This window comes from Anas acuta, chromosome 5 (genome assembly GCF_963932015.1).
Source record: "Anas acuta chromosome 5, bAnaAcu1.1, whole genome shotgun sequence".
Taxonomy (NCBI): Eukaryota; Metazoa; Chordata; class Aves; order Anseriformes; family Anatidae; genus Anas; species Anas acuta.
In genome coordinates, this window is record NC_088983.1 from 53,555,957 (window position 1) to 53,580,992 (window position 25,036).

The following is a 25,036-nucleotide window of genomic DNA, read 5'->3' on the forward strand; positions in this document are numbered from 1 at the left end:
CACTGCAGGGACTGTGCCTGCATAAACCCACAGTCAGTTTGCATCATCACCAAGGATGTTGGTGAGACACTTACGTTTGGTCTGTTGATGCAGATGTAAGAATGAAGGGCTTCCACATAGGTGTGCTGCAGTCTCTCCACCAGGGACTGGTCCTGCACATTCGGTCGGTCTGCCAAAAAGCAGGTTAGAAGTAAGCAGGTTGCTACAGGCAGCATCACTGGACTTGACCCTTACTGCTCTATGGTTTCTCCCCAAAACCTCATCGAGAATTCACCCAGCACAGCCAGGAGTCATCCATGACTACAGCAGCTGCGCCAGGTTTCTTTTACTGTTCCTTCACAATCATATCTAATGCACACGGGGAGTCAGATCTGACTCCTCTAGAGGTGAAAGGCTACAGACCAAACACCACTAAATAGATGTGTTTGGCATCACATTTCTGTTCCAGTGAAGATGAGAAGCTGCAGTTATTCAAAGGGAATGGAAAGTTTCTCCAGCAGCTGAGAAAGTCCGATAACAGGAACAAAGACATATTCTTGATCTTACAGGTTACAAGACAGAAAACAGAAGCAAAGAGTAGAGGAGATTTCTTTGCAGAGCCCTTTCCTGACCCAGAGCTATATTGGTCTCTGATCAAGAGCATCTTTACTTGACCACTAGATGTCGCTCATGCAGCGCGACCTGCCTCAAGCCAGAGACCTGCCAACCGCCTTAAGGGGACAGTAAAATAGCAATTTCTAAATGAGGAAGATTAATACTGGCTGATTTTGCTATACACGTTTTCATCAGCAGGGAATCTGATTTTGTCTGGAGGTAGCACTGGAAGATTCGGTGTATAATGAATACCCTCAGCAGGAATAACACTCTCCTTTATCACAAGACCCTCTATTACTCCTCTGCTGCTCATTACCTTCCTTAATTCTATTTTCTTTACCCTGCAACTCAGTGCTGCAGGCTTTCAGACCTGCCCGGCATTTTACCTGCAGAGAAAATGTTGATGGCGATTAAAAGTGCATATTCAGCATCGTTGAGTTGTAGCTCATTCATTCCCTTTGAGAATTCAAAGATGGGGTTAATGAACTCAAACTGCAGACCTACAACAAAAAGAAGAGGGTAAGTGTCAACAATGGCAACTGTCTCCTCTATCTCCCTTCCTCTCACAGGATAAGCTGTCAGAAACACACTCAGTATGCCAGGGAGCAGGGAAGGCAGGTAGGCAGGCAAATACCCTTATATTATATCCCAAGTGTGGTTGAAAACACCCTTCACATTGTACCACCAGTGGTGAACACCAACAGCAGGTGAGGACTCAGGCCCTAACCTTAACTTCTTGGTTTCCTTGAGCCTTACATGTCCCTCAACACGTTAGTAGGCAATATCTAAAGAAAAACGTCATCAGTTCTCAAATAAATCCGTCACAAAGGCAGAAACCCACAATCACAAAATCTACACTTTCCACTCTCAAACCACCATCTCTTTCAAGCCTGGCAACCTTCCTCCTTCCACAGAAGCTTTCATCCCATGCTGCTGATTCATCTGTAGTCGGTCTGAGCCAAAAAAAAAAAAAAAAAGAAATACAGTTCCAAGAGGTCTGAACTATTTCAATTCATTTCAAAGTGAGACAGATGAAGAAGAGCCTGACCTATGCTTCCTATCACCTTGCTCTATCTCTGGAAGCGTTCAAGGCCAGGTTGGACGGGGCTTTGACCAACCTGGTCTAGCAAAAGATTTTCCTGTCCATGGCAGAGGGGTTGGAACCAGATGATCTTTAAATTCTCTTCCAATCCAAACCATTCTGTGATTTTTTCAATAAACACAGCCTGGCAGAAGTGCAATGATACTTCTGTCACAACATAGAGGACACCGTCACATCAAGTCTCCATGTGCTACGTGCTACACAAACATGCTGAAATCTTAAAGCCCAAAATAGCATCTAAGTTTCTCATTTCCTGTAGTACAACTGCATCAGAGAAAGAGCAAGATGGAGGAAACCTCTCTGGCTGCCTGCTTTTTGCCTTCCTAATAATCTGAAGAAAAGGCGAACAGTGAGAGCATCAAAGAACAATAGTGTTTATTAAAACCTGAAAAAAAAAAGAAACCAAGTTCAGCTCCCTAGAGTTTTGAACCTTTGTTATGAGAAACAGCATCACAACTTCAAAGTGAAGTTAGGTGGCATGCTGAGGCAGTAATCTCCTAGAAGGCCATCAGGGGCCTGGAGCACCCTGAACTTAGCCCATGCAAGGTACAAAGAATCCATGGTTTGCAATGAGCCTTTGAGTCACACAATGAAAGCATCACCTGGCAGGGCAAGATGATGAGAAGTGGAGGAGAGAAGGAAGAACAGCACGTACCTGAAAAGCCACCCTACAATTCAATTACCAGTGAGCAAGACCAAGGACAGTTCTAAACAGAAACCATGACAGTAAGACTTAAAGGGCTGAGGCCTAACTCTTCTAGACCTTATATATACTGACCCTGCAACAGAACTTAGAAAACCTGACACTGCTCCCCTATTTCATATGGTCTCTCAGCAAACCATGTGCATGGGAAGGCTTGGAAAACCTTACCAAGCAAGAGTCGTATCACTGAGTGAGATTAAACTGCTGAGAAGGGCCACTATCAGGAATTCCTGGGTATACAAGGATGGGAAAGTAATGAAGGACATCTTGAATACAAGATGTTAAGTAGCTACACAAGAAACCCCCAAAATCACATGAAGAACAGCCAAAATCTCCTTTTCAGAAATGCTGAAGACATGCACTTCCTTTCACTTAATTTGAAATCACAAATATTCAATGCTCCTGGAAAAACACCATTCAGAAGTCACGTCACCACTGGTCATCACATACCAAGCCAGTGACATGTCTGCAGCATTCTGCAGGGATCTCCAACACACGTTATAGACTTCATAACAACTTGAACATACTCACACTAACGTCATCACTCAAAGCAAGCCTCTACATTGCCAAGTGATACAGTGCAAAGGGGAAAAGACTGGGGTTTGATTTGCTGTCATCTGATAGAGCCCTAAGAACACATCCATGTCAGCTCTTTACCGCTAAGTTCACACCAGCTGCCAGCCCTAGGTGCACACCACCCTCACACAGTGAGCTAAGGGGAGCATCCACACCAGAAGTGGGGTACCCCAGAAAGTGAACTCAACCTTGGTTCCCTCAGCAAACAGGGCTAAGCTCGAGTGCATGCTGCAAGACTGCAGACATCCACACAGCAAGACTGTCACGCTGTAAGCATCCAAATTTTCCAAAACAAGTTCACACCTAAAAAAAAATACATTAACTGAAGCAATATCAGATGTTAAAAGCAAAGAACATTTGTGGGGACATTGGTCTATCCCTGTTCTAAACTCCTCACCTAAGTTCAAGGCCCCGGATACCATTTCCACCAGCTCATATTGAAAAGGAAAAGATGAAACAACACAAGACAGAGAAGGAAGAAACACCTGTCTAATGCACCACCTGCTTTGGCGAAGTCATCCCGATTATAGCTCAGGTCCTTAAGAAAAGTGATGCTCTCAATCTCTGGATTGTAGCGTCGAGATGTCTCCAATAACATCACCTGAAACCAGAGATCAGGGATAGATACACTTGACTTGAATACAAGAAAGAACATTGCAACATTGATAATTTATTGATGGTTAGAGCATCACCAAAGGGAAAAAATATATATAAAAACTACACTTCTCCGAGAGTGCTTCAAAATTCCAGCATAAATTCTACTGCATCCTTTGCACTGTTTCCTTCTGGGAAGGGAATTACTTGCTTTCCACTACCAAGGCTCTTGCCTCATTCTCCTCCATGGCCCTTTGCCAGGAGAGCCTGGCACTGCAGTAACAGCTCCATAGCTGTTACATAGGTCTTTCAATCTAGGGTGTAAAATCAGTTCTGCATGTGAGTGCTCCAAACTCTTTCTTCTCTTCTACTACGCATTGTGGTGGAGCCAAACTCTCACCTCTATCGTAGATGTCTTCAATAAAGCGATCTGATCTTCCCTGGTGAGGTCCAGGAAGCCGGGCAGTTGCTTGGCAAAGTCCACAATCTCTTGCACAGAGATAATTGCAAGTTCTGTAAAGTGAGCAAAACGCTGCTGCCTCGCTTCACGGTTATTAGGGTCAGGAACTTGGGGCCATGGCTGTCGGGATGGAAAGAGACAGTGTGTATATGTGAAAGATGGAGAGAGAGCAGAAGAGTAAGATAAAGTGAACAGAGAAAAAGAGACACATTGGATTATTAGCCTTTGCTATTCACAGAATGTTAGCCCACAGATACACCTCAAACATTTAAATTCCCCCAAAATGCTTCACCCACAACCTCAACTCCCCACACTTCCACTTTTTCTTATCACGGTTCCGCTGGTAAGAGTTATTACCGTCACTTTGAGCCTGTCTGTGAACGAGCGCTGGTTGCACTGCTGCTGAGCGGCCACGAGCTTCTCTATCATGCTTAACTGTTGAGGCGTCAGTTTGTGGGAAGGGCTTGGTGGGTGTGGAGGGTTTGGACGCACCACGACTGTCCGAGCCTGATCGTCCTCCTGTTTCTTCAGCTTCTTCAGCCGGATTTGCTCTTCAGACAGAACATCTAAAATAGAAATGGCCAGAGATCAACCTTGACACAGGGGAATGCCAAAAACTGCACAGAGGGTAGCATGCAGTGGATGGAGAGGCAGAGATTACAGCTGCTTGCATCTGGCTTATCAGAGTGTACATAATATAGACAGCAGGCAGTGATACCTATCATTTGTTTCTCCCTCTTTTTTACACTTTAAGTTGTTCCATTGCCTTTCTTTTAACCATACTGTACTGCAAAACGTTCACAAAGGACAGTGAACACATGAAGCTCCCTTCATGCTGCCCTGCAGATGTCAGAAACACATCAGTGGCTTTTCCCCTTGAGGGATTCCCCAGAATATCATATTGTAACATATTCCAAGAGGTGATTTCTCCACATCATGATGTGTCCATTACATTGTTATATTATCCTGTTATTTTGTCTTTTCCTCACATGGCTAAATTAAGAGTTTGTAGCATTTCATCTTCCTCTTAAGACGTCAAAGTCAGTACTGGATGGAGCTTGAGCATGAAAGGACAATTCTCTACACAGCCCATCTGCAACAGACTGTAGAGCAGTAACATGCAGCAAGATGAGTAATTAAAGGATAGCTTTACATAAACCCTGCTGAGGAGGAATGCAAGTCTTTCCAGAGCAGGGCTGGAAGCCTTCTTCAGTCATGAACTCAAAGGGTGATGCCATTTAGATTTAACGTTGTAGGGAATAAAACAAGCCAGAGGCACGTGTTATGAAACGTCTTACTGAACCAACTGCTCATTAGTTAATTTAAATAGAAAGACCTGCTAGAAGCCTGTAACTAAGTTAACTGAAGAACTTACTGGTTTGAACGCAGGTAAGGTTTGTTGTGTCTTTAGGTCAAAGCTGTAAAAACTATCTGCAAGCTGTATCCAAGCAAAAGGAGACTATCAGACATACTTGGATTCAAGGATTATCTTCAAGAAGGTCACCCCCGTGAGCTACTGATCAATGAACAAAATGCAGAAAATGGATTGACTGGAAATTAAACTTCAAAAACAGAGACAAAAAGCTCGACCTTGCAAAAAAAATATTTAAGAGGTGCTGAAAAAGCCTTTGGCCATTTTTCATACAGAGGTAACAAGGAAACATAGGTGCTCCCCAAGAAGGCAGTTTCCAAAGCAGAACAAGTATACACTTGCACTTCTCAGAAGAATTGCGTTAAACATGAAGGCAAGAAGTAGACAGCTATTGTGAAAGTGTGTTCTGAGGGGCACAACACACAGGATTGGAGGGAAAGCCGAAGAACATACAATATTCAAGCTGAGAATGAACCTTTATCCCAAACTTCCAACAGCAAGGGTGCATATGTACGCACACACATGCAAACCAGAATTCTAACGGCAAAGGTATTATATATCCAATAGCCATATGAAAGGTGACCTGTAAGATTGGAGAATGCCAGTCACAGTATGAGTTTGAAAAGGGAAGTCATTGATTCAGGCAATTGCAATCTTAGGTCTCAGATGCATAAGAATTTACATCCAAGTTACACATTAGTAAATATTGGAGAACCCTTAAAACTGCCTATGTTAAAGCTCGTACACCATGCTAAATTCAAAATTATCTGAGTTACTCAGTTTTCTATGAAGATGATATTTAACCTCATGGTGCACACTGTTACAAGAAAGATAAATTGTCTGTGAATAGCTTCAGTCTGAGAATTAGAAGAATGTTTCCATCAATTAGAGGGAAGTTCTGAAATGACCTTCCAAGTGAAACAGTTGGAAAAAAAAACACTCCGTTTTTGTCAAGATTAGCAAGGCAAATTTCCAGTGAGGATTCGTGTTGACAAGAATTGCCAAGCAGTTGATAATAGCAACCCAAAGGTTCCTCTTGGCATAATTTCTCTGAGCTGAAGCATATCCTCTGTCCTCACCATAAGACAACAAGTAAACACCAAAACACGTAGAGGCTCTCTAATATCTACCTGCAACCAAAGAGTAACACAGTGGACAGACAGCCTCACTACATAACTTTTCAAATACATCTGTTTTGTAGCTCTCAGGAGCGAGGGGAAATGGTGCAAAGTCAGTATATATAGAGCTGATGCAAACCACTGCAGCAAAGATACAGATTACATGTTAGATGTGCTGTGTTTCAGCTTGAAAAAAATGAAAGCACATTTCCTTGCTGCAAGTTAACGCGGCTTATTCTTTTTGCACAAGTGTATTTTGAAGATGTTTCTGAAATACTCTGTGTTCCTCACTGCTCTGAGTACTGGATGGCAGAAAAAGAGACTTCACACAGAATTAGTATTAACTGAGCGTCCATTTAGCCAGTCTTGGCCAGAAGAGAAGGATGAAACCTAGGTGTCATGGCAGAGGATTGCTGTTCCTGATATGCAAGCAGGAATACTCTTGAATATTCAGAAAATAGCAGCCTTATGACTCCTGTGAGAAAAATAACTGAGCTCACTAATGGCCTCAACAAGGCTGGGTCTGCACAAACACAGCTGCAGCACTGTGGTGCTGCCCTTGACTTCTGTCACAAGGCGCATAGGGAAAACGCCTTCTGGCATTCAAAGAGCACAGTGACAAACCTCGCAGTGCAGACCATGAGCCAGACAGAAGCCCAAGTTTACTGTGGCAGGCGACAACATACTGAAGAATGTGTAAATCTTAGTTGCGAGTCTTTCCCCTGATGCCATTCTCCATGAATTCTTACAAAACAGTGTGTTCAGGAAATAAAGTGGCGCTCATCAGCACATCACCAACAGACAACTCTCCACGAAATGCCAGCTAAGCCCTCAGTGACTTCCCAAATACAATCCAGCATGCCAAGCAACCCCCCAGCACTCACGCCGTCTCCTTATTACACCACCCGTTGGCCCCCAGCCCACTCCCACAGCACCACGGTGTGCCCAGCAGCACCCCTGGGTGCACTCACACTGCTCCCGCATGCCCGCCTCCTGGCACTTGCGCAGCCGGCACTCCTGGCACTTGCGGCGCATGTACATGTCCATCTCACACTTGCCGCCGTTCTTGCAGACGTACTGGGCACCCTTGATGACGCTGCGGCGGAAGAAGCCCTTGCAGCCTTCGCAGCTCAGCACGTTGTAGTGGAAGCCCGAGGCCTTGTCGCCACACACGCTGCACACTTCATTTCCCAGCATCTTTGGGGCTGGGCCCTTCTTCCGCTTCAAGGGGGGATTTTCTATCAAGAACAGCATCAAGAAAAAAAAAATCACACATGGCATTTGCAACTGACTGTCCCATTCCTCACAGTTACTGATACTCTCATTCAAACCCACTATCTCCCAAATATATGGATGAAAAGATCAAGTCCTCCATTCCACAGCCTTTCCTTCTGGGCAAGTATATCTTCTAAAACAAGTCAAATACTGACATAATCCAAACAGTTTCATGCTACATGTATAAGCAGATTTGGCTTTGCATTTGATCCACTTAAAAACAGGCAGAGAGAAAACTTGTTCAGGTCAGACATTCTTCTGCACTTCCCATCAGCGGAATGACACTAAGCCACGTAAGAAATTGTGACAAAAAATCTGAGTGGAAATCCAAGATTGCACAGAAAATATATTTTTTTCTTTTTTTAAAATTCACCTTCAGTGTTCTAACTTCTATTCTCTGCCATACTCATACACAAAGGTAAAGTAAAATGGTTCAGCAGTCAAACAGTCACAGAGAAACAGTACCTAAACTGTGGCACTACAAACAAAACAGACTGAGTAGACAATCCCCATAACTAGAACACCTGGGGAAACCTTCAAGATAGAAAACGCCAGCTTCATGGAGTTAGGGGCAAGGAGCAGACGAGCACTGCATGAGCTCTGGGAACCTTTGGAACCCCACAGCCATAATTTCTTTTTCAAGACACCTCCTCCTGACTCCTACAACTAACGCATTTCCACATTGATATTTCATTTACTAAACGTGGTTACGCCATTTGAAACACTGGGCCTTCGCTACTGTCTTGCATTTTAGATGGTCTTGTGCAGCAGCTCCCTGTTCTTCCTACATCATTCTTAGGGATCTGAATCTTGTCACCAACTGTACATTGTGAAAACATATTTAAGACTGTCTCACTTAAGAGCACACTGTCTCTCTTAAGCATTCTACTCAAATGTTTGCTGAGGTTATTTGCGTATTCCCTCCCTATTAGCCATCTCTGTTTTCATTCCAATAATTCTAGCCACGTTGACATCTGGCACGTCTTCCTGCACAGCTCAGTGCGTATAATTCTTCTGTCAGATATTATAGATCTTTCCATGACAGATGTTCATAAAGATCACAAACAGCACAGTCTTGATAAGTCTCCAGATATGTTTAGATATGCCTGGAAAGCCTTTATACTGCAGTCAATTTATAGGGTTTGGTTTGCAGGACAACGCTGCTGCATTTCCTGATCAGCACCAAGCTTACAACAGCATGGTTCATTTTCATATTTATGGTTTTAATACTTCTCTCTTTATTCTCAGCTTTGGTTACTATTCTGCTCAGGTACCCCAAATAGTAAACAGCTAGGAAGTTTTAGATCAGTCTCAGCAATTATTATTAGTGTTCTTCACTCCATATTGGTTTTCAGTCTTAAGTATCTTGGTGTTGATTTTCAATCCCATTGACTTTACTAAGGTCTAGAGGTCATTCATCTTGGCCTGCACATCTCATTGCAGACTGGACAGCAGGAAAATGTCAACAGAAAGGTTAAGTCTCTGATATTCACCTCTCTTGATTTACTGTACTTCTCTTTACACGATCAGTTACAAAGAAGTTGTGCAATGCCTATTATTTATCTCATATTACTTAGTCCCTTAATACATATGCATTAACCGGTGTGATAACTTTGCAGAAGCCTCGAATCCCATTCACGTTTCTGACAGACAGCAGAGTAAGCCAATGACTTCCACAAGTTGCACCTGTTCAGTGCATACTGGATTCCTTCACTGTCTTTAAGGAGCTACAAAAAGGCCTGATAACCATCCTTACGATTGTTTTATTGAGACAAATATGCTTATTCTTCCATCTGAAGAAACTATTTTCCAGTTTTAACACTAGCCATTTTAGTTATACAGCTTATTATTGCCATTTTGCATAATCAAAGATGTATTAAGCTTAAACCCCCCTCTGGTACCTTGGGCTCTCATTATGTATGTACTAAAGAAGGAGAACTGTAATTTTATCATTTTTCTCACATTTTGTGATGTTTTTTCTTGCAACCTTTGTACGGCATTTATCAAATTTCATATTTTTCAGTCCTCCATTCTATTTTAAGGGTTTTATTGGGAGTTTGTCCAAATTAGTACTCCTTTCCCTTTCAACTATTCTCTTTGTTTCTACTTTACTGATGAGTCCTAGTTCAACATTCAGACGACATCTTCTCTTTGTACTAGGGATTGGCCATTGCTTCACTGTTTAACAACTGACTACATTTATTTGCCAGACCTTCGTTAAGTTGCTGATATGACACTGGAAACCTCAAAAAGGTTTTGTTTTTCTTCCAGTTACCTACGCAGGCATGTTCCACTCTGTCTTCGTACAGTTTGAAGGTATAGGATTCTGTGTGTCAGTGACAATTATAACTGCAAAACTTCAGTTCTCTTTCCTGAGACATTTAACTTCCGTTCCTTGTGGCAGATTACTCTGTTTAATTCTGGTGCCTGTCTTTTTTTATGCCGTGTAGCTTCAAAACATCATGGCCTATTATGTCTCATTACTGTGAATACACACATGCAGGAGAAAAAAAATGTGTAGAGGAAAACTCTACTCTCCTGTTATATGAATCTGCAAGAACCTAGTACTTCATTGCATCACTAACCCTTGTGGGACTGTCACATACAGTAAAGCTTTGTTGTTCAGCAGCTTTTGATAAGGCAAACAAAAAGAACTCCATTTTACTGCCACGGACCTTGCCTCCAGGAGGTCAAATAAGCAAAGCATTCAACACGTTTATCAGCTGTATAAACCTGTTCATCTTCAACTACCTGTAAAGGATTCTAGTCTTAGACACTGGGTGCCTCAAGCGTAGCAGTAATCACCCTAAAATTTTGTTAAGTGTTAATTCTTTTTGCAGCTCAAAGAACGGAATTCATTTAGCTTGTGTGGATTGAATAAGAATTTTCCCATACCTGCATGCTCAGGGGGGTTCTCTGAGCCAGAGAAGAGTGAAAGCCCTTCCTCCTCCATCTCAAATACACTTGCCACCCTCTTCCCATGATCTTGTGTGCTGAGTTGAGTGGGACCCATGGAGGCCACACAGGAAGGGCTCGCTATAGTCTCATTGCTGCAGCATGGTTACTGCAGAGCAAGAGGCAGCAGGCGTCTTCCTTCAATGTCTTCGGTTTCTTTCTGCTACTGCAAGTCAGAAAGGAAGTACCTGTGAAGAAAAACAGATGCAAAAGAGGCAAGAGTTCAACTACTGAGGCTGTTAACTCCCCAAAGCTATTACAAACTGCATCACAAGCAAGATTGAGATTTTGTTTCCTTATTTATTAAAAAGGGACAATTAACTTTGTTTTATCAGTGTTTATTCCCTTGAAACACAACATTTTAACAAACTGTGGTAAAGGTACAAGGATTAGCGCACTCAGACACAAAATTGTCTGTTTATTGCCAGAATATTTATCAAAGCAGGACACATCTCCATTACTGCTACCACCACCAGGGGAATTGAGCACTGACCCCTCCCAAGTGTGTGAAAGGGAAATTCCAGACTTTACAACGGGTGGCCTTTGCTGAAGCTTCCAGTAACAAATGACTCGTTACTGCCAGTTGTGCTGGATTTTGTGTCACGCACTGCAGAACACAAAGAAAATTGTAAAAGATAATTTTGACGCAACGATTTAGCAAAGACTAATTTCCCTATTACTAGCAACAGCCAAAGGCTATGCCAAAGATCAATGATGCATCAAATATGAGGATTACAAATCCTTCCTGGATCTACAAAAAGAACTGAATAGCCAGCACCACACCTAAGGGAAACAACCCTTATGCCACCCTCAGGAAACAGACTCAGCACCAACCTTCTGAGGATCCAGTACTAACTCCACGCTACAGAACCAGAACCTGGAAAGTGAATCCAATCACTATTTTTCCCAAAAGCGCTACACCTGCACAGAAAAAGCCTTACCAGTTTGACTGCACAGACTTAGTGAAACTGATGTAAACTGCTAGTGTAAACACGCCTAATCTGACTAAGCATGCATTTAGATCAGTTGATCTCAATTCAGTGATTTATCAATGCAAGCTAAAGGGATTAACTGATCTAAAAAGCAACTGTGTTAAAGGCCTGTACCACTTTAACTTGACCAGTTGAGTTTGGGACCAGAGGACTGTGACTCTCTAAAAGAGAGGAGGTGACAGAAGGCTGGGCAGCAGCCCAAATACGAACGCATCAGGTAGCCAGGGGCATGCTTCACACACTGCACTGCGGACTGGGAAAAGGCAGAGGACTGCTGTCCCCAGTCCCTTCTTCCCTCCTGCATATTTGGACCAGACCACGAAGCTTCTCTCAGAATGCCAAAGACAAAGACAAAAGCAATAGTCCCACAAACCACCCCCTCCCAGGACTCCGAGAGCAACAGTCATCAAGTATAAATCCAGTCATACTGTCAAGCCTGCTGGACTCCTGCCATGTCCCATTACACTCCGGCAGATAATGAATGCAGGTCTAAAAAACCACAGGACGTATTAATTTATGTGACCTTTATAAACACAGACTCAGACCGTATAAGGAATTCAAAGCTCTCTTCCCTTTGGTGCACGCAGCCCTGAATCACTGGCAAAACACACCATCTATGATGAACGCAGTGGCAGCAAATACGAGATTCGAAGCCATAGGAAAAGTAAAAATCCTAATGTGGGAAACTGCTACATAACAGATCTGATTTGCCAACAATTCAAGAAGTCTCACAGTTTTCAAAGGAACAGAGTGGCCATCACAATCAACTTTAAAAAAAAAACTCCACAGTAAATACTGCAGCCTCATGGAGAGGCACAGAGCACCACTTGGAGAGAGGAACTTCAATGAAACAAACCCAAATGTGCCTTGTACTCTGAGTCCTGTGTAAGCTTCTCATTGATGCATATTACCAGATGTCTCTGGGCACGTTTGGGCACGAAACAGTGAGCTAAGTGTACTGCCTAGATGCATCTCCACATTCCTTTAAACCACGCAAAAGATTCATTCAAACGGTAATTATTGTGGAGAATGAATCACTACCAGCAGCACTGCAGTGCTTTTTGAAGCAAAAGTTTGATCCTCCAGCTGAGGCATTGAGTGACTGAGCTCAGGTCCTGCTGCATCCCGGCCATAAGCTGTGATGTATCCCAGAAAGTAAAAAGAGGAGGGCGCATCCTGATGGGATTCTGAAACTCTCATCCACGATTGACATTGCAGGAGTGAAACTTGCTGTCAGCAGGACATCTGGAGCCCAAAGGGGAGTTTCTAAAAACACACAACCACAAGACTGCAGACTTCCTGGCAATGTCTGACTAGTCTGCAGTTAGCACCAGGGAGGGGAGTATAAAGCTGCGTGCACACCCAGGACACGGCAAGGGGCAAGGCCTATCAGCCACTATCTTCGTGCTGCGAAACCAGCCCACATGCTCCTACCTCCTGCACCAGCTTCCCTAGCCCTCCCCCAGCGGAACAGGCCAGACAGGAGCAGGGCAGATGAGAAGCCTCTCCTACGAGACAGCATTTTTTAGTTTTGTAGCTGCAGTAACAGGCTGTGGAAAACTGACCGAACTGCAAACAGCAGCACGCTGGTGGGGCTAGGTAAAGAAAACTAAATCAGCATTTTCCAGACAGGCACACATATATATGAGAGGCTGTATGATTAGGCCAGCAAGTCAGTTTTCGTAGAAATATACAAGAATAGTTCCCAAATGACTAAAACCCTTGAGTTCTGTACTAACAGCCACGTTATTAGAGGTTCGTATCTCCCAATTTGCACCACCACTTCAACTTGAGATAAAGAAGGGTAATGCAAGCTCTAATTGCAAAAGGGAACAGAGTCTTCCTGACATCATCTGCTGTGCTGCCTCCCACCGTCTGTCTCAGCTTTGTTAGTTTTAGAAGCCAGGACTGGCCAAGTGACAGAAGATGGGGCAATCACTTCTCTCTAACATAGCATCCAGGGCAGAGAAACCTAGTGAACATACTCCAGCGAGGAAGCCCATACAGATGAAAGGCTGGTGGAAACAATTCTCTACCAGCCCTTGCCACTCACATCTCAAACAAGACACTAAACACCTCCGAAATGTGTCACCACCAGGTTCTCCCTACTCCATTTCTTCCCTCTCTCTTCCTTTTCTGAGACAACTGAACATCTCTGAGACTGGTGGTTTCAACATCAGTGCTCCTGCAACAGAAAATTCTGTAACAAAGACCAGAGGTGGCAGCCCTGGCTCTTGCACTTCATGTTAACTGCCAGAAACCTTCATTACTTCCTCCAGCAACAGCCTTGTCTCAACCCATACGCTCAGCTGAAAGTCTTCTTCCAAGCCCAGCTAAAGCATTTATGCACTCTTCTGGAGGTCTTTGACCTGGCCTGTCATCAACAGCCACAAAGCTGCAGAATATGCCTAATTTCTGTCCCATTGTCATAGAGGGTAAATAAAGGATAAAAGGTAAAGGCTCTGGGCAGCACAGCACATGGGTAAAGAAACCAAGTGAGCCAGGTGCAGTTATTGCAACTCCTGCTAAAAACGTCTGTCCTCTCCTTGGCATTTCTTGTCTGGTGCTTTCTGGGAGAAGTCTAAGAGCCAGGAAGCAGACCAGATGCAAGTGCATCTCCAGAGAACCTGTACTGTGGAGCACAGGAATAATGGGAGGAATAGCACAACAAGGCTTTTACTTCCAAGCACTGGAAGCTCCAATGAAACGGTAGCTTTTTAGGAAGTTTGCGCAAGCCTCTGGTATCTTTCAAAAGAAGAGTTACTGGTCAGAGTCCTGGTAAGTTACAAAATCCTACAGCCTTCTGCCAAGAAAAAAATAAATGGTTAGGTTTCAGTTCCAAAATGAATCACAAGTGCGCTCTCTGCAGCACGTCAGCATCAGCAGAAGAGACCTTGCATTTATATTCTTGTGTTAACATGACTGTGCTCATGTGTCACACACCTGCGTGGTAACAGGACTGGGTTTTTTTGGAGGGGGCCTAAAAAAGCAGGTTGTTGGTGAACTACTGTGTCTGATAGGAAGGTTTATCCTTCACAGGTACTTAAAACAGGGATATAATTTGGCATTTGGGCTTCTAAATGCATTCTGACATGCAATAGGAGTGCTGGCACCCATTCTGGAACTACCTCTGTGAGCTGGGTCAAAACAATGCTTAACAGTCTCTGCTGAAATCTAAATGCACAGTGTGTACACCACTGGTGCTATCTTTGGTACCAAAAGTTGGCTGCAGATATAAATGGCTGAGGGAAAAAAATAAACATGGTCGGACTGACATTTCACGGACCCTACAGGACTAGCAGGGAACAAAGCCCCCCAGGAGACACTGCTGTTCCAATTCTTTCATGAGGACTAACCTAACGCTCTTTCTCTGGCTGCCACACCAGAGGAGGGATAGGATTTTCACAGAATTCCCCAAAGAACATGGCAGTACCTTGCAGTTGGCCCAGAGAAACAAAAGAAGAAACATCCTAGCTCATTCTTCTGCAACATCGCATTTCTCAAGAAGTACCGACACAACTAAGAGGTCCATAGGAGGGTCAGAAGTACGTATATAACAGGTTTCGCTTTGTAAAAAGTGGAAAGAGCCACTTGTACCTTTCAGAGCAGAAAAAGAAATCTATGCAAATCTGTCACGTTGAGGGAGAAAACACGAAAATGCGAGGCGTGCAAAGCAGTGCAACAGGATAGCATAAGGAGTAGTTCTGAACATTATGTTTACAAATAAGAACTGTACTGTGACTCTGAGGAAAAAGAAACTAGCTGGGCCCAAGCTGTAAGAGCCCAAGTTGCCCAAGTGCGTGGCACTTGCCTGTGAACCTTATGTGCTGCTGCCACCTCTGGTCCTACCAGCCACTCCTAAGCATGCAGCCTGCTCCACTTAGGTCTCCTGTCCCCAATGATACAGTCTTATTCCCACCTCTGCCTCTCTGGCTCTGAGAGCCCCCATCCTCTTACCTTGGCTCCGACTCCTGCTGCTGACCAGCTTCCTTACTACCCGTGACTTTGCTGACTTGTGACGTGAGCTCTGCTTACAGCATTTGTCTCCCTTTGAAGTGGTGCATCCCTGAGTTAGCTTGAGTTCTCGCTGCAGCACCCAGCTCTCATGGTGAAGCCTTCCTCTGGGCTGTGCCTCCACCCCCGGCTTTCGTCTGGTCTCAGCACACAGCGAGATGTCTCCTAACCTGCTCAGCTATGGATGCCGTGGCAGTATTCAGAGGACAACAGCCAAAGTGACTAACAACCAGACAGACTAAAATATTCCTGTGTGTCACTTGGTCGAAAGAGTACAGGGAAGAGAAGCAGGAAGGTCTAATGATGGTGTACAGCAGGACGGGAGGGATTATTCTGAAAGATGGATTCCACCTATTCCTCATAGGCTTGACAAGGAAGGGACAGTCGGGCTCTTACAGGCAAACCTCCTAACGCTGTTTTTAGCTCTCCAAGACTGGAGGGCAGACTTGCTAATTTTCCTTCCAAAATCAGACTTTTTATTACAACAATGCAAATATTTCTGCGGACATTTATCAATCTGTATCCTACGTGACTTAGATGCTCCTGCCGTACAGAATGTGCCTCTATAAGCAAACGACTGCAGCAGCAGAAATTGGAAGCCAGTTCCACCCACCTCAGGGAAAAAAAGAAAACGGGAGTGAAGCAAAAGAGAAATCTTTCTCCAGTGAACTTTTGCAAATTGGTTAGAAAAGTGAATTAGGGTCCTAAGCCACAAATGTACAACCAAACAGAATACCCTAATTCGGAGCAGAATCAGCCCCAAGCACTTCTGCTCTGTTCTGCATCAAAAACCAAATTCACTGCATCTTCACAACACAGTATGTGTTTCTTTCCCACACAGGGCAATTTGGGAACAGAGCTTCACAAACTGTCCCTGAGAAGACGACAGAATGTGCTGACTGCAAGAACGCCCAAGAACTTACAAGTTCTGCAAAAGAGCTTCTCACCCCAACAGCAATCGTTTTGCAAGAAGTCAGCTCTTCCGTTCACGTCGCATCCAGCAGGAGATGCTCCCTCCCCTCTCGTTACCTGTCTCTCATTATTCCTTGCCTGTCAAAGGCTGAGGTTTGGGTTTTGCCCTCGTCTTCACCTCTTGGTTTCTGCCTGATCAAAGCGTGCGGTGTCAACACAAGGAGCTAGGGGAAAAGAGTTACACCGTGTCTGCTTTCAGGGTGGGCAAGATCCTGAAGTGGGCCGTGCCTTTCTGCTTCCTCCCTCCCTCCCCACAGCCAGATGCCCTTGATCCCGCAGCTGAGAGGAGAAGGGAGGTTACTGCCGTTCATTCACACCGAGCACAGGGAGCTCGCGCCTCTCTTCCTGTTTGCACCGAGGCAGTCGTCCCTCTGACAAAGGAAGAGAGTAAGAGGCAGAAAGGGAGGGAGAGAACAGATGCTGGTTAGAAAGGCCAGACTCTTTCCTGGTTAATTACCTGGAAATGAATAACAAGTGCTATCAGGCCCGATGCGTCCACCTTGCTGACATGAAATTCCCCTAAAGGCCATTGACACAAGTTCCCTTGAACTCTGGAAAACAGCACGAGCCAGGCCTGGGTAACAAAGCTCGTCCCTTCCACTCCTCCCAGGCTTTCTACTGTCACCGCCACCTCAGCTTTCAAGCTTCTGGCTAACCTAGACTACAACCATCCCCCAAATGGCAAAAACTAGAGCACGCACTGGGTTATGGCAAAGTGACAAGCCATTTATCCCCAGCTCTGTGCAGCCAGGTGAGCTGGGGACTGGTGCCCCAGCGTGAGGAGCGGGCAGAGCCCTGCCACATGGAGCGCCACCGACTTGTGCAGCACCTGTGGGGGAGAACAGGAGCAGAACTTGCCGTTCGGGGCTGAACTGCAGTAATCCTCAGCATCTGGCTGCAAATCCAGCTCGAACCATCAAATGACGGTTTGACGCTGCTATCAGCATCGACCTTCAGATGGCAGGAAGCACGACTGAGGCTTTGACAGAAGCTTCAAACAGGAAAAATCCCCTCTGCGCTCCTCCCAGGAGGATGGAACACACGAAGCCGAGCAGCTGCCCCCTCCTGCTATCACGGGAGCAAAGGGCAGCTCCCTGCTGCTCCTCAGGAAGAAGGGCAAGGAGGGGATCCAGGCTGCAGCCCTGTCTCTAGAATGAATGGTTGTTAGCACCAGCAGTAACAGCAAGTTCCCCCTGTGGAAATTCTCTTTATAAGAGCAGCAGCGTTCTTCCACCAGTGCCACTCACAATTTCCCCATGCAAATTAAGCTAGCAGCAAGTCTTTTTTTCCCCTAAGCATATCTACACCGTGGCAATTTTGCTTTGCTTGTTTTTCTTCCTAGGACACCTGCAACAGCTAGCACAATTCTTCTGTACTTTTACCCACACCACCAGACAAAAATCAATAAATAAATGAAATCATACTTGGAAAGTATTCAAGCAACCTAGGAAACTTCCTTTGATGAAATTATCTGCTAAGCAGCAAGACCCTGCTGTGGGAAACCAACGCTGAGCTGTTTGCAGCTCGCTATTTCTGCTGCTGACCTGCTCTTACGCATCCCACGTGCAACAACAGTTCATCACATCCTACTGAAGGCTGGAAATGAGAACAGATCTCACCTCAGTTCCCTTCTAAATGCCACTGCATGGCAGCACAGAAAACACAACCGGAGCGTCTGCTGTCTCTGAATTCTCTCTCCAGCTTTATACAGCCGCCAGTACCTTGTTCTGCAATAGCTCCCCAAAACCTAACAGCCAGCCACTCTTTAATGTTTTCAAGTAACAGCTTCAAGACGTAGTTTCCTCAGCCTTGTCAGAGAACATGGCCCAAAAAAAGACAGGAAATACCCAGCGTCATCTAGATCAGAGGTAATGGCAACAACTAGCTAGGTTCAAAAAGCCTGATCGTATTTTTTTTGTTTGTTTTCTTAAATGGGGCTTGCACTGAAGTGAAAAAAATAAGAGTGAAAGAAACCTGTCTCTCCAGCCAGTGTGGAGCACTGCATTGGCACCATATTGCAGAGAGCAGAACAAAGCTCTACCTTGGAGTCTATGTTCCTCCTTTACGACCCCCAGCCCCACAGAGGTTAGACCTCTGCTACAGGGAACACAAGTCTGAGGGATTTGGGATGTTATCCCAATGCTGTCTCCAAACTGGAGAGAGATCAGAACTAAGAAATAAAACAACACAAGAACAAACAACAAGGATGACTACCTAAAGTAACAACCTGATAAAGGACGTCAGGGAAAAGGACTAAACCCAGTCCCCAGCCAGTAAGAGGATCAAAGAAATTATGCCTAGAGAAGTTGGCCTTTTTCTGCATGCAGAAAGCAATAATGATAAATAATAACAGAACATACTGCTTACCTGGTTGTTTCCTTAAAAAATAATTTAATCTCCGCAAAACCCTATGAGGTCAGGGAATAACATCTGACTGCCCATGCCTATTCTAACCAAATGCCTTTAGCAGCTAGCAGCATTAAAGGGAAACCTGCTCAGCTCGCAAGCTCGTCTCAGTCCATCTCTTCAACATCAGCATCCCAAAGTGCTCTGAGCAGGAACATGGCCCAGTCCGCTGTCAGCACTGAACTGCTGCTAGAACAGATAACAGCAGTAAGAAACAGCAGCAATGTTTTACCAGCAAGACAAGATGACGAAGGAGAAGTTCCCAAAGCTGTAAGATGAATCACAGCAAAGCCTGAAAGAAAACTTAAAAGCACTCAGCTCGCAGGCTCTTACCCAGCCCACACTCTCTTTGACACTGCTCTCCATCCTCTAGCAGATACGGAATAAAAGAACATGAGGCAAGAGAGGGAAGAAGAGAATAAAGGAGCGGGCTGTTAATGGCGCAGTTGTTTGTTCATCGTTCTGATTTCCTCCTTTCCTCCCACCCCAAGAGCACTTCCATCAGCACGCTGCACACCGCCGTAACCGGAACAGGAGTGTTTCTGGGAAACAGCCTTTTTATGGAGTATCTGTAGAGCACTTAGTATCCAAGCACCATCCCACCTAAAAGCATCTATCAAAACAAATACTATCGCTCACAGGCAAAACAGAAATACAGTACTGGATTGCAAAACAGGCAGGAAAATCATTAAGATTCCCTTAAGGGCAGTAGGGGAAAAGCGGCGTTTCCCATTCATAGAAATCTCATCCCTAGATGTAGCGCAGAGGGCAGGAAGAAACGACAGCACTACAGAAATACCCATATAAAATAGATCCTGGGACCGGGTCTAAATTGCTTCAAAGAAAGCTTGACCGTTCCACGTGTTGGCTTATTCCCCACTCATCCATTACCTGTGATGCGTTTTGGCAAGTTTTGCTACCACTGCTTTTGAAAAAAGGAGAGAGGAGAGGCAGGGCCTCCCACCCCACAGCAGATCTACGCACCCAAACCTACATCAGCAAGAAGACTGCAGCCGAACAGGGAGAGAGAGGAGAAGTAGTGCCAAGAAACACAGTAAAGACTGGCATCACAGCAGGGTGCAGGTCAGAAGAAAAGACCATTATGGGCTCTGTCATAAGGCAAACTTGCCCTGCTTTTGACTTTACTATTCCAGGCCCTGGTCTGCACGGGCTATTTTTGCTCTGGGGGTCATTTCTGCTGAACACTTCCAAGGTACAACATCAGCAGGATAAGGGAGGGAATTATTTTCCTTTTTAAATAAATCTAGAGAGTGAAAGCTACAAGGGAAGGGTTAAAGGCCTGAAAATGAGAGAAAGAGGATCCGTGTGACAGGAAGGGAGCATGTGAGAGGGCGTGTGACAGCCTGAGCGGCAGAATGTGTGTGTGTGTGTGTGGATCTCATTCCCTCCGAGGCTCTTGGCCAAATGTGGAGCTGAACTTTCTGCAGACTTTGTCCTGCCAAGTCATGTTCCCTTCTCACACGGCCTGACATCACCACAAATGCTCAGCTGGAAAACAGTCCAGAGCCGGACAGAGTCCGGGACTCAAACAGCAGCCAGTGAAATGGCCGCGCGGGCGGCACACCCACCGGCCGGCACAGCAGTCCCTGGTCCTGCAGGTGATCTCCATCCAGAAAACCCTAACAAAGCACAAAAGGGCCGAGGTGCTAACAGCCCGATGCTTTTTTACAGCCCCAAACAGGTTGAAAAAAAGCAGAACGTAACCATGAGATTGTCAGGGTTTGTCATAAGGAACATACTGCACGGAGCCCACTCCGTTCCCAGCTCCTGCGCAATGTTGCAAGGAGGAGGAGGAGGAGGAGGAGGAAGCCAACGGCAGAATTCACAAGCAACCCACGGGAAAAAAAACACAAGCCAGCGGTTCTGCCCAGCTTAATGCCCTGGCAGGGGCTGTATGAAGCAAGCAAGCAAACATTGCACAGGTCAGCGAGCTCCTACCACCCAGCCGGTCAGGAATAGCTGCAGAGCCAAGTTCAGTTCTGGAAAACGTGAGCACGTGTACGAGCAGGCAGCGGGGCTGAGCCAGCAGGTGGCTGGATTTCTTCTTCTGCTCCTTGCACCAAGGGAGGAGGGTGGGGATGGCCGCTGATTCTGGGACACTGCAGAAGGCACCACCCAGAGCAAGTATCAGGCAGTACCAGTTGGAGTTGATACCGAAGCGAGGCAGGACAAAGTCTCCAGGCTCTCCTTGGTTTTACCTCTTCATGCCCAAACTGCTGTTAGAAGAAGCATGATAGGAGAATAGTGCTGGTAATAGAGAGAAAAATCATGTTTTCTTCAGGAAGAGGTTTCTGCATTCACCACACCTGTGCTACTTGAAGAAAAACAAATAGCAACTTGGCAGCTGTCTACAGACCAAGGGAAAATTTTTCTTCAGTCCCACGTAACCCAGCAAGTTAATCCCCTTCTTCTCAGACACGCTTAGATAACAGGAGCTACACTGCATGATCTAAGCTCATCTGTATGTTATATTTGAAAAGACTCCTCACAACTCGTGTTCCCTCTTCCCTCACTAAAGGAATCCAACACCTTTCACCAGCGCAACTTCGCCTGCCCATGCGCTATACAGACCTTGAATCACAGCCCTAGGGCTTCCTGCCCACACCTGCTGATGCCCAGGAACGTGTCCCTCACCAACTGCAAACACAGAAGCCATCTGTCACATTTCTTCCTTGCCCTTCCACCGAAACCAGAAAACTGTTCCTCTCCCACAGAGGAAGGGGGAAGCAGTCGATGAGCAGAAGAGCAGAATGGCCAAGTCGATACCGGGAGGCAGGACGACAAATTCTCCTTCAGCTTCCTGAGCATGCAGCTGGGCGAGCTGCCCTGCCTCGGTGGCAGCACTCCTGCAAGCTGCAGCACGCTGGCGAGGGCTCCATGTGTGGATGCAAGTCAAGGCAAGAGCCACCAGGGCAAGGCTCAAACGTTCTTGTAGCACAGCATCAAGTGCCCGCAAACATTCCCCGTGGGTGCTCAAGGAGCCACTACATGTGCGTTATCTGACAGCGTGACAATGGAACAACGTCCAGGAAAAGTCACTGCCATAGCATGTGGAGTCCTTTTGGGACTGGCACATTTCTGCATGCATGGCCCTGGCAACCGAGACACACTACGGAGTTGTTTCAGAAGCCTACCTCTTTGCCCTCGTTTCATAAGGGCCCTAAATAGACTGCTTAAATTCCAAACATTTCTGTTTAAGTAGCAATTTACACGCATTTGTCCAAGCTTACACTCAGTAAATTTATTTTCTAAGAGAATGAGAAATTATGCTAAAGCCTAAAACAATCATTACAACAAAAGCAGGAATGCTCTCCAAGCAGAGAGAGCACACGGTTGCAGTGGAATACTTAAAGAACGTGATTCCTAAACTTGAAGAAGTTCTTAAGGCCACGGAACCAGAGTCCACTGAAGTACCGATGGAAAAAAGACAGAAAGATTAGTTTCATCAATTTGATTATTAAATTAGTTCAGTTCACTGAACGCTGGGGGAGGGAAGCATAAAAGAGGGGGGAGATGTTTTCTCTCTTCTAATCTCTGAATAAAAACAACACAAGGGAGGATGAGTTATGCTCATTCTAAGATCTGGAAGGACACAATGACCAAAAACAACCAGTCTGTTTTGCTGAGTACAGATAACACTGCCTTGTTACACTAAAACAGTTTCAACAACAACACACTCCAGCAAGCATATTTTCTCTTCAGTATCGAGCCCTTGATTATAGTCTAGTTATAAAATATTTAGTTTTGCATGTTTCTAATTTGACCTTTTTATTCAAATGCAGTTTTGCACAAGTCATAAGGAAAGGAATTACTCATCCAGTAAAACCAAGTGACTATTTTCTAACATAAACATTTACTGTGATATAATAGCATAACGCGGATGCATGTATACACTATCATCCTGCTTAGCAAGAAATATTAATAAATTAGCTTCGCCAATTAGAAGGTACCTTCCTTTTAGGAAAACACCAAATGCAAAACCAGGCTTACGTGAATAACTTAAATCACCCACTGAGATTTAAAAGCAGCAAGTTGGAAGCCTGGCTTTAAACCACTCAGCTTTGTTTCACAGCTGGCCAAGAGGGCCCCTCTCCCCAGAGAGGGAATGGATGCCACTCCTCTGCCCCATTCATTTCAAGAAATTGTACAAGTTTATTTACCTATATTTATATTTCTAAACCTTTGAATAAACTACAGAACCTAATATGCCAGGGAACACCTACTCTCTTGTCAGTCATCTGCTTTAGCAACCAGTGCAATACTCACCGAACATCTTTTATTTACATCCCAGAGAGGTATAATTCAGCTTGGCTCTGCAGCACGGCTTTGAAAGCCCTTCAATCCTCCCATCCCAGTTCTCCCGCTTAATCCTACAGACAATGGCTTTGGTCTGATCAAAACAAGAATTATATTTCTAATTCTCTAACATCGTTCTCTCCATTTCACCATCAACTTCACACTAATAAACACGTATTTCCCTCCCCCCTTCCCTTAAACACAAAGGACAGGTTTTCACTCTGCCCTCCTATGTGCACTACCTGAATTAGCCTTTGCCCTCCCCAGATAAGACACTTAAAAGCTTGGCAGCGTAGATTTCAACTCACGTTACGAAATGAGGCTGCTATCACCTTAACATTTTCTTTTGGACACTCCATAAAACGAGTGATTTTACCTTACAGGAAATCTGGTTTTGAGATCTCCAGGTCTAAAACCGCAAGCCATGCTGGCTCCCAGGATGGCTCCTTGTTAGCGAGGACACTAGCGAGGAGTTCGTCCGTGCTCCAAAAATTGGAGAAAAAAGATATTTTGTCTTAAGCAGCAAGTCACAGATGGCCACCACCACACAGGGGGGCTAGAACTTTTAACAGAGAAACGAATGCCAGAACACGTAAAGCCTCATCTAATTTAACAATATCATACCCATCAGTCAAACCAAAGCTCGTTCCAACACAGCTTGCCAGCTGCCGTAACCGCAGTGGAAACGCTGGGTCAAACGTTGTACTTGCATACGAGCAGAAGCAGAAGCATGACCAAGTTGAACCTGTTTGTGGCCTAGATGCAGAACTGTGCCTGACTGCAGGAAGCACTCCCCTGAATTCCCTCCCAAGATGAGGCTCCTTCCCACGGAGACGGTTTCCACAGCAAAGAGGATGCGATTCTGCCTTCCTGAATTATCATGCAGCGAGGAACACAGGGTAACACTCTGCAGCAGAGCAATTTTCCCCAGTGAAACAAAATATCCGCACATGTTAAGTTTCACCTCAATTCTGAAACAGTTGCTTTGCTCTAAGATTGTCAGATCTGCAGGTCTTACTGCTGGGGGGGTTCCATCAACCTGACAAGTTTTCCTATTCGATATACAAAGACTCACAGACCTGTGGCAACCAGACTTTCACAGCAGCTGCTTCCAGAGCAGCAAGCAGGATCGCCCTTCAACACGTTCAAGACAAGGCACCTTATATTCTATATTCTTCCCCGGGAACATGACTTCTGGAAAACAGCGACAGCTAAAGGCCTTAAAATCAAAGCCTGACATTTTGAAAAAAGTCCTTGCTGATAGCCAGATGCTCACATACCAGATCCAATTACAAAAGATACAACTTTTGTGGCCTGAGACCATCCCCACTTCTAAAGACCGGATCGCACGTTTAAAGACAGCAGAGCATTCATCCTTCTCTCTACCAAAGAATGAGCGCTCTGAGAGTCCTAAGGGCTATTCCTAGATAAAGCACCCTTCCTGAAAAACTTCTCTGAACAGAGATAGCAGTGCTGGAAACGCCACTCTTCCTACAGGTGTGAGATGGGGATGAGGCAGCAAGCCGCACTTGCGCAGCAGTAACTGCTCCCCAGCGACAAGGGTAACCCAAGGCACACGGCCAGGA

At 45.1% G+C, this 25,036-nt stretch overlaps 1 protein-coding gene across 4 annotated transcripts in view; it reads right to left on the bottom strand.

The window, feature by feature from the left end:
- The window catches only part of NR1H3 (nuclear receptor subfamily 1 group H member 3), a 29,846-nt gene that overhangs the window by 2,246 nt on the left and 2,564 nt on the right, over window positions 1-25,036 (bottom strand). For 3 of the 4 annotated variants that reach the window (XM_068684844.1, XM_068684847.1, XM_068684845.1), the window contains exons 2-8: window positions 10,690-10,937; window positions 7,491-7,757; window positions 4,387-4,595; window positions 3,970-4,149; window positions 3,477-3,576; window positions 981-1,094; window positions 75-169 (exon numbers count right to left, since the gene is read on the bottom strand). In XM_068684844.1, coding sequence (XP_068540945.1) covers window positions 75-169; window positions 981-1,094; window positions 3,477-3,576; window positions 3,970-4,149; window positions 4,387-4,595; window positions 7,491-7,757; window positions 10,690-10,807 — 1,083 coding nt within the window. In that variant the 5' untranslated portion in view covers window positions 10,808-10,937. Of the gene's footprint in view, window positions 1-74; window positions 170-980; window positions 1,095-3,476; window positions 3,577-3,969; window positions 4,150-4,386; window positions 4,596-7,490; window positions 7,758-10,689; window positions 10,938-14,421; window positions 14,551-25,036 lie in introns of those variants that run through there. The other variant, XM_068684846.1, reaches the window with a different exon arrangement.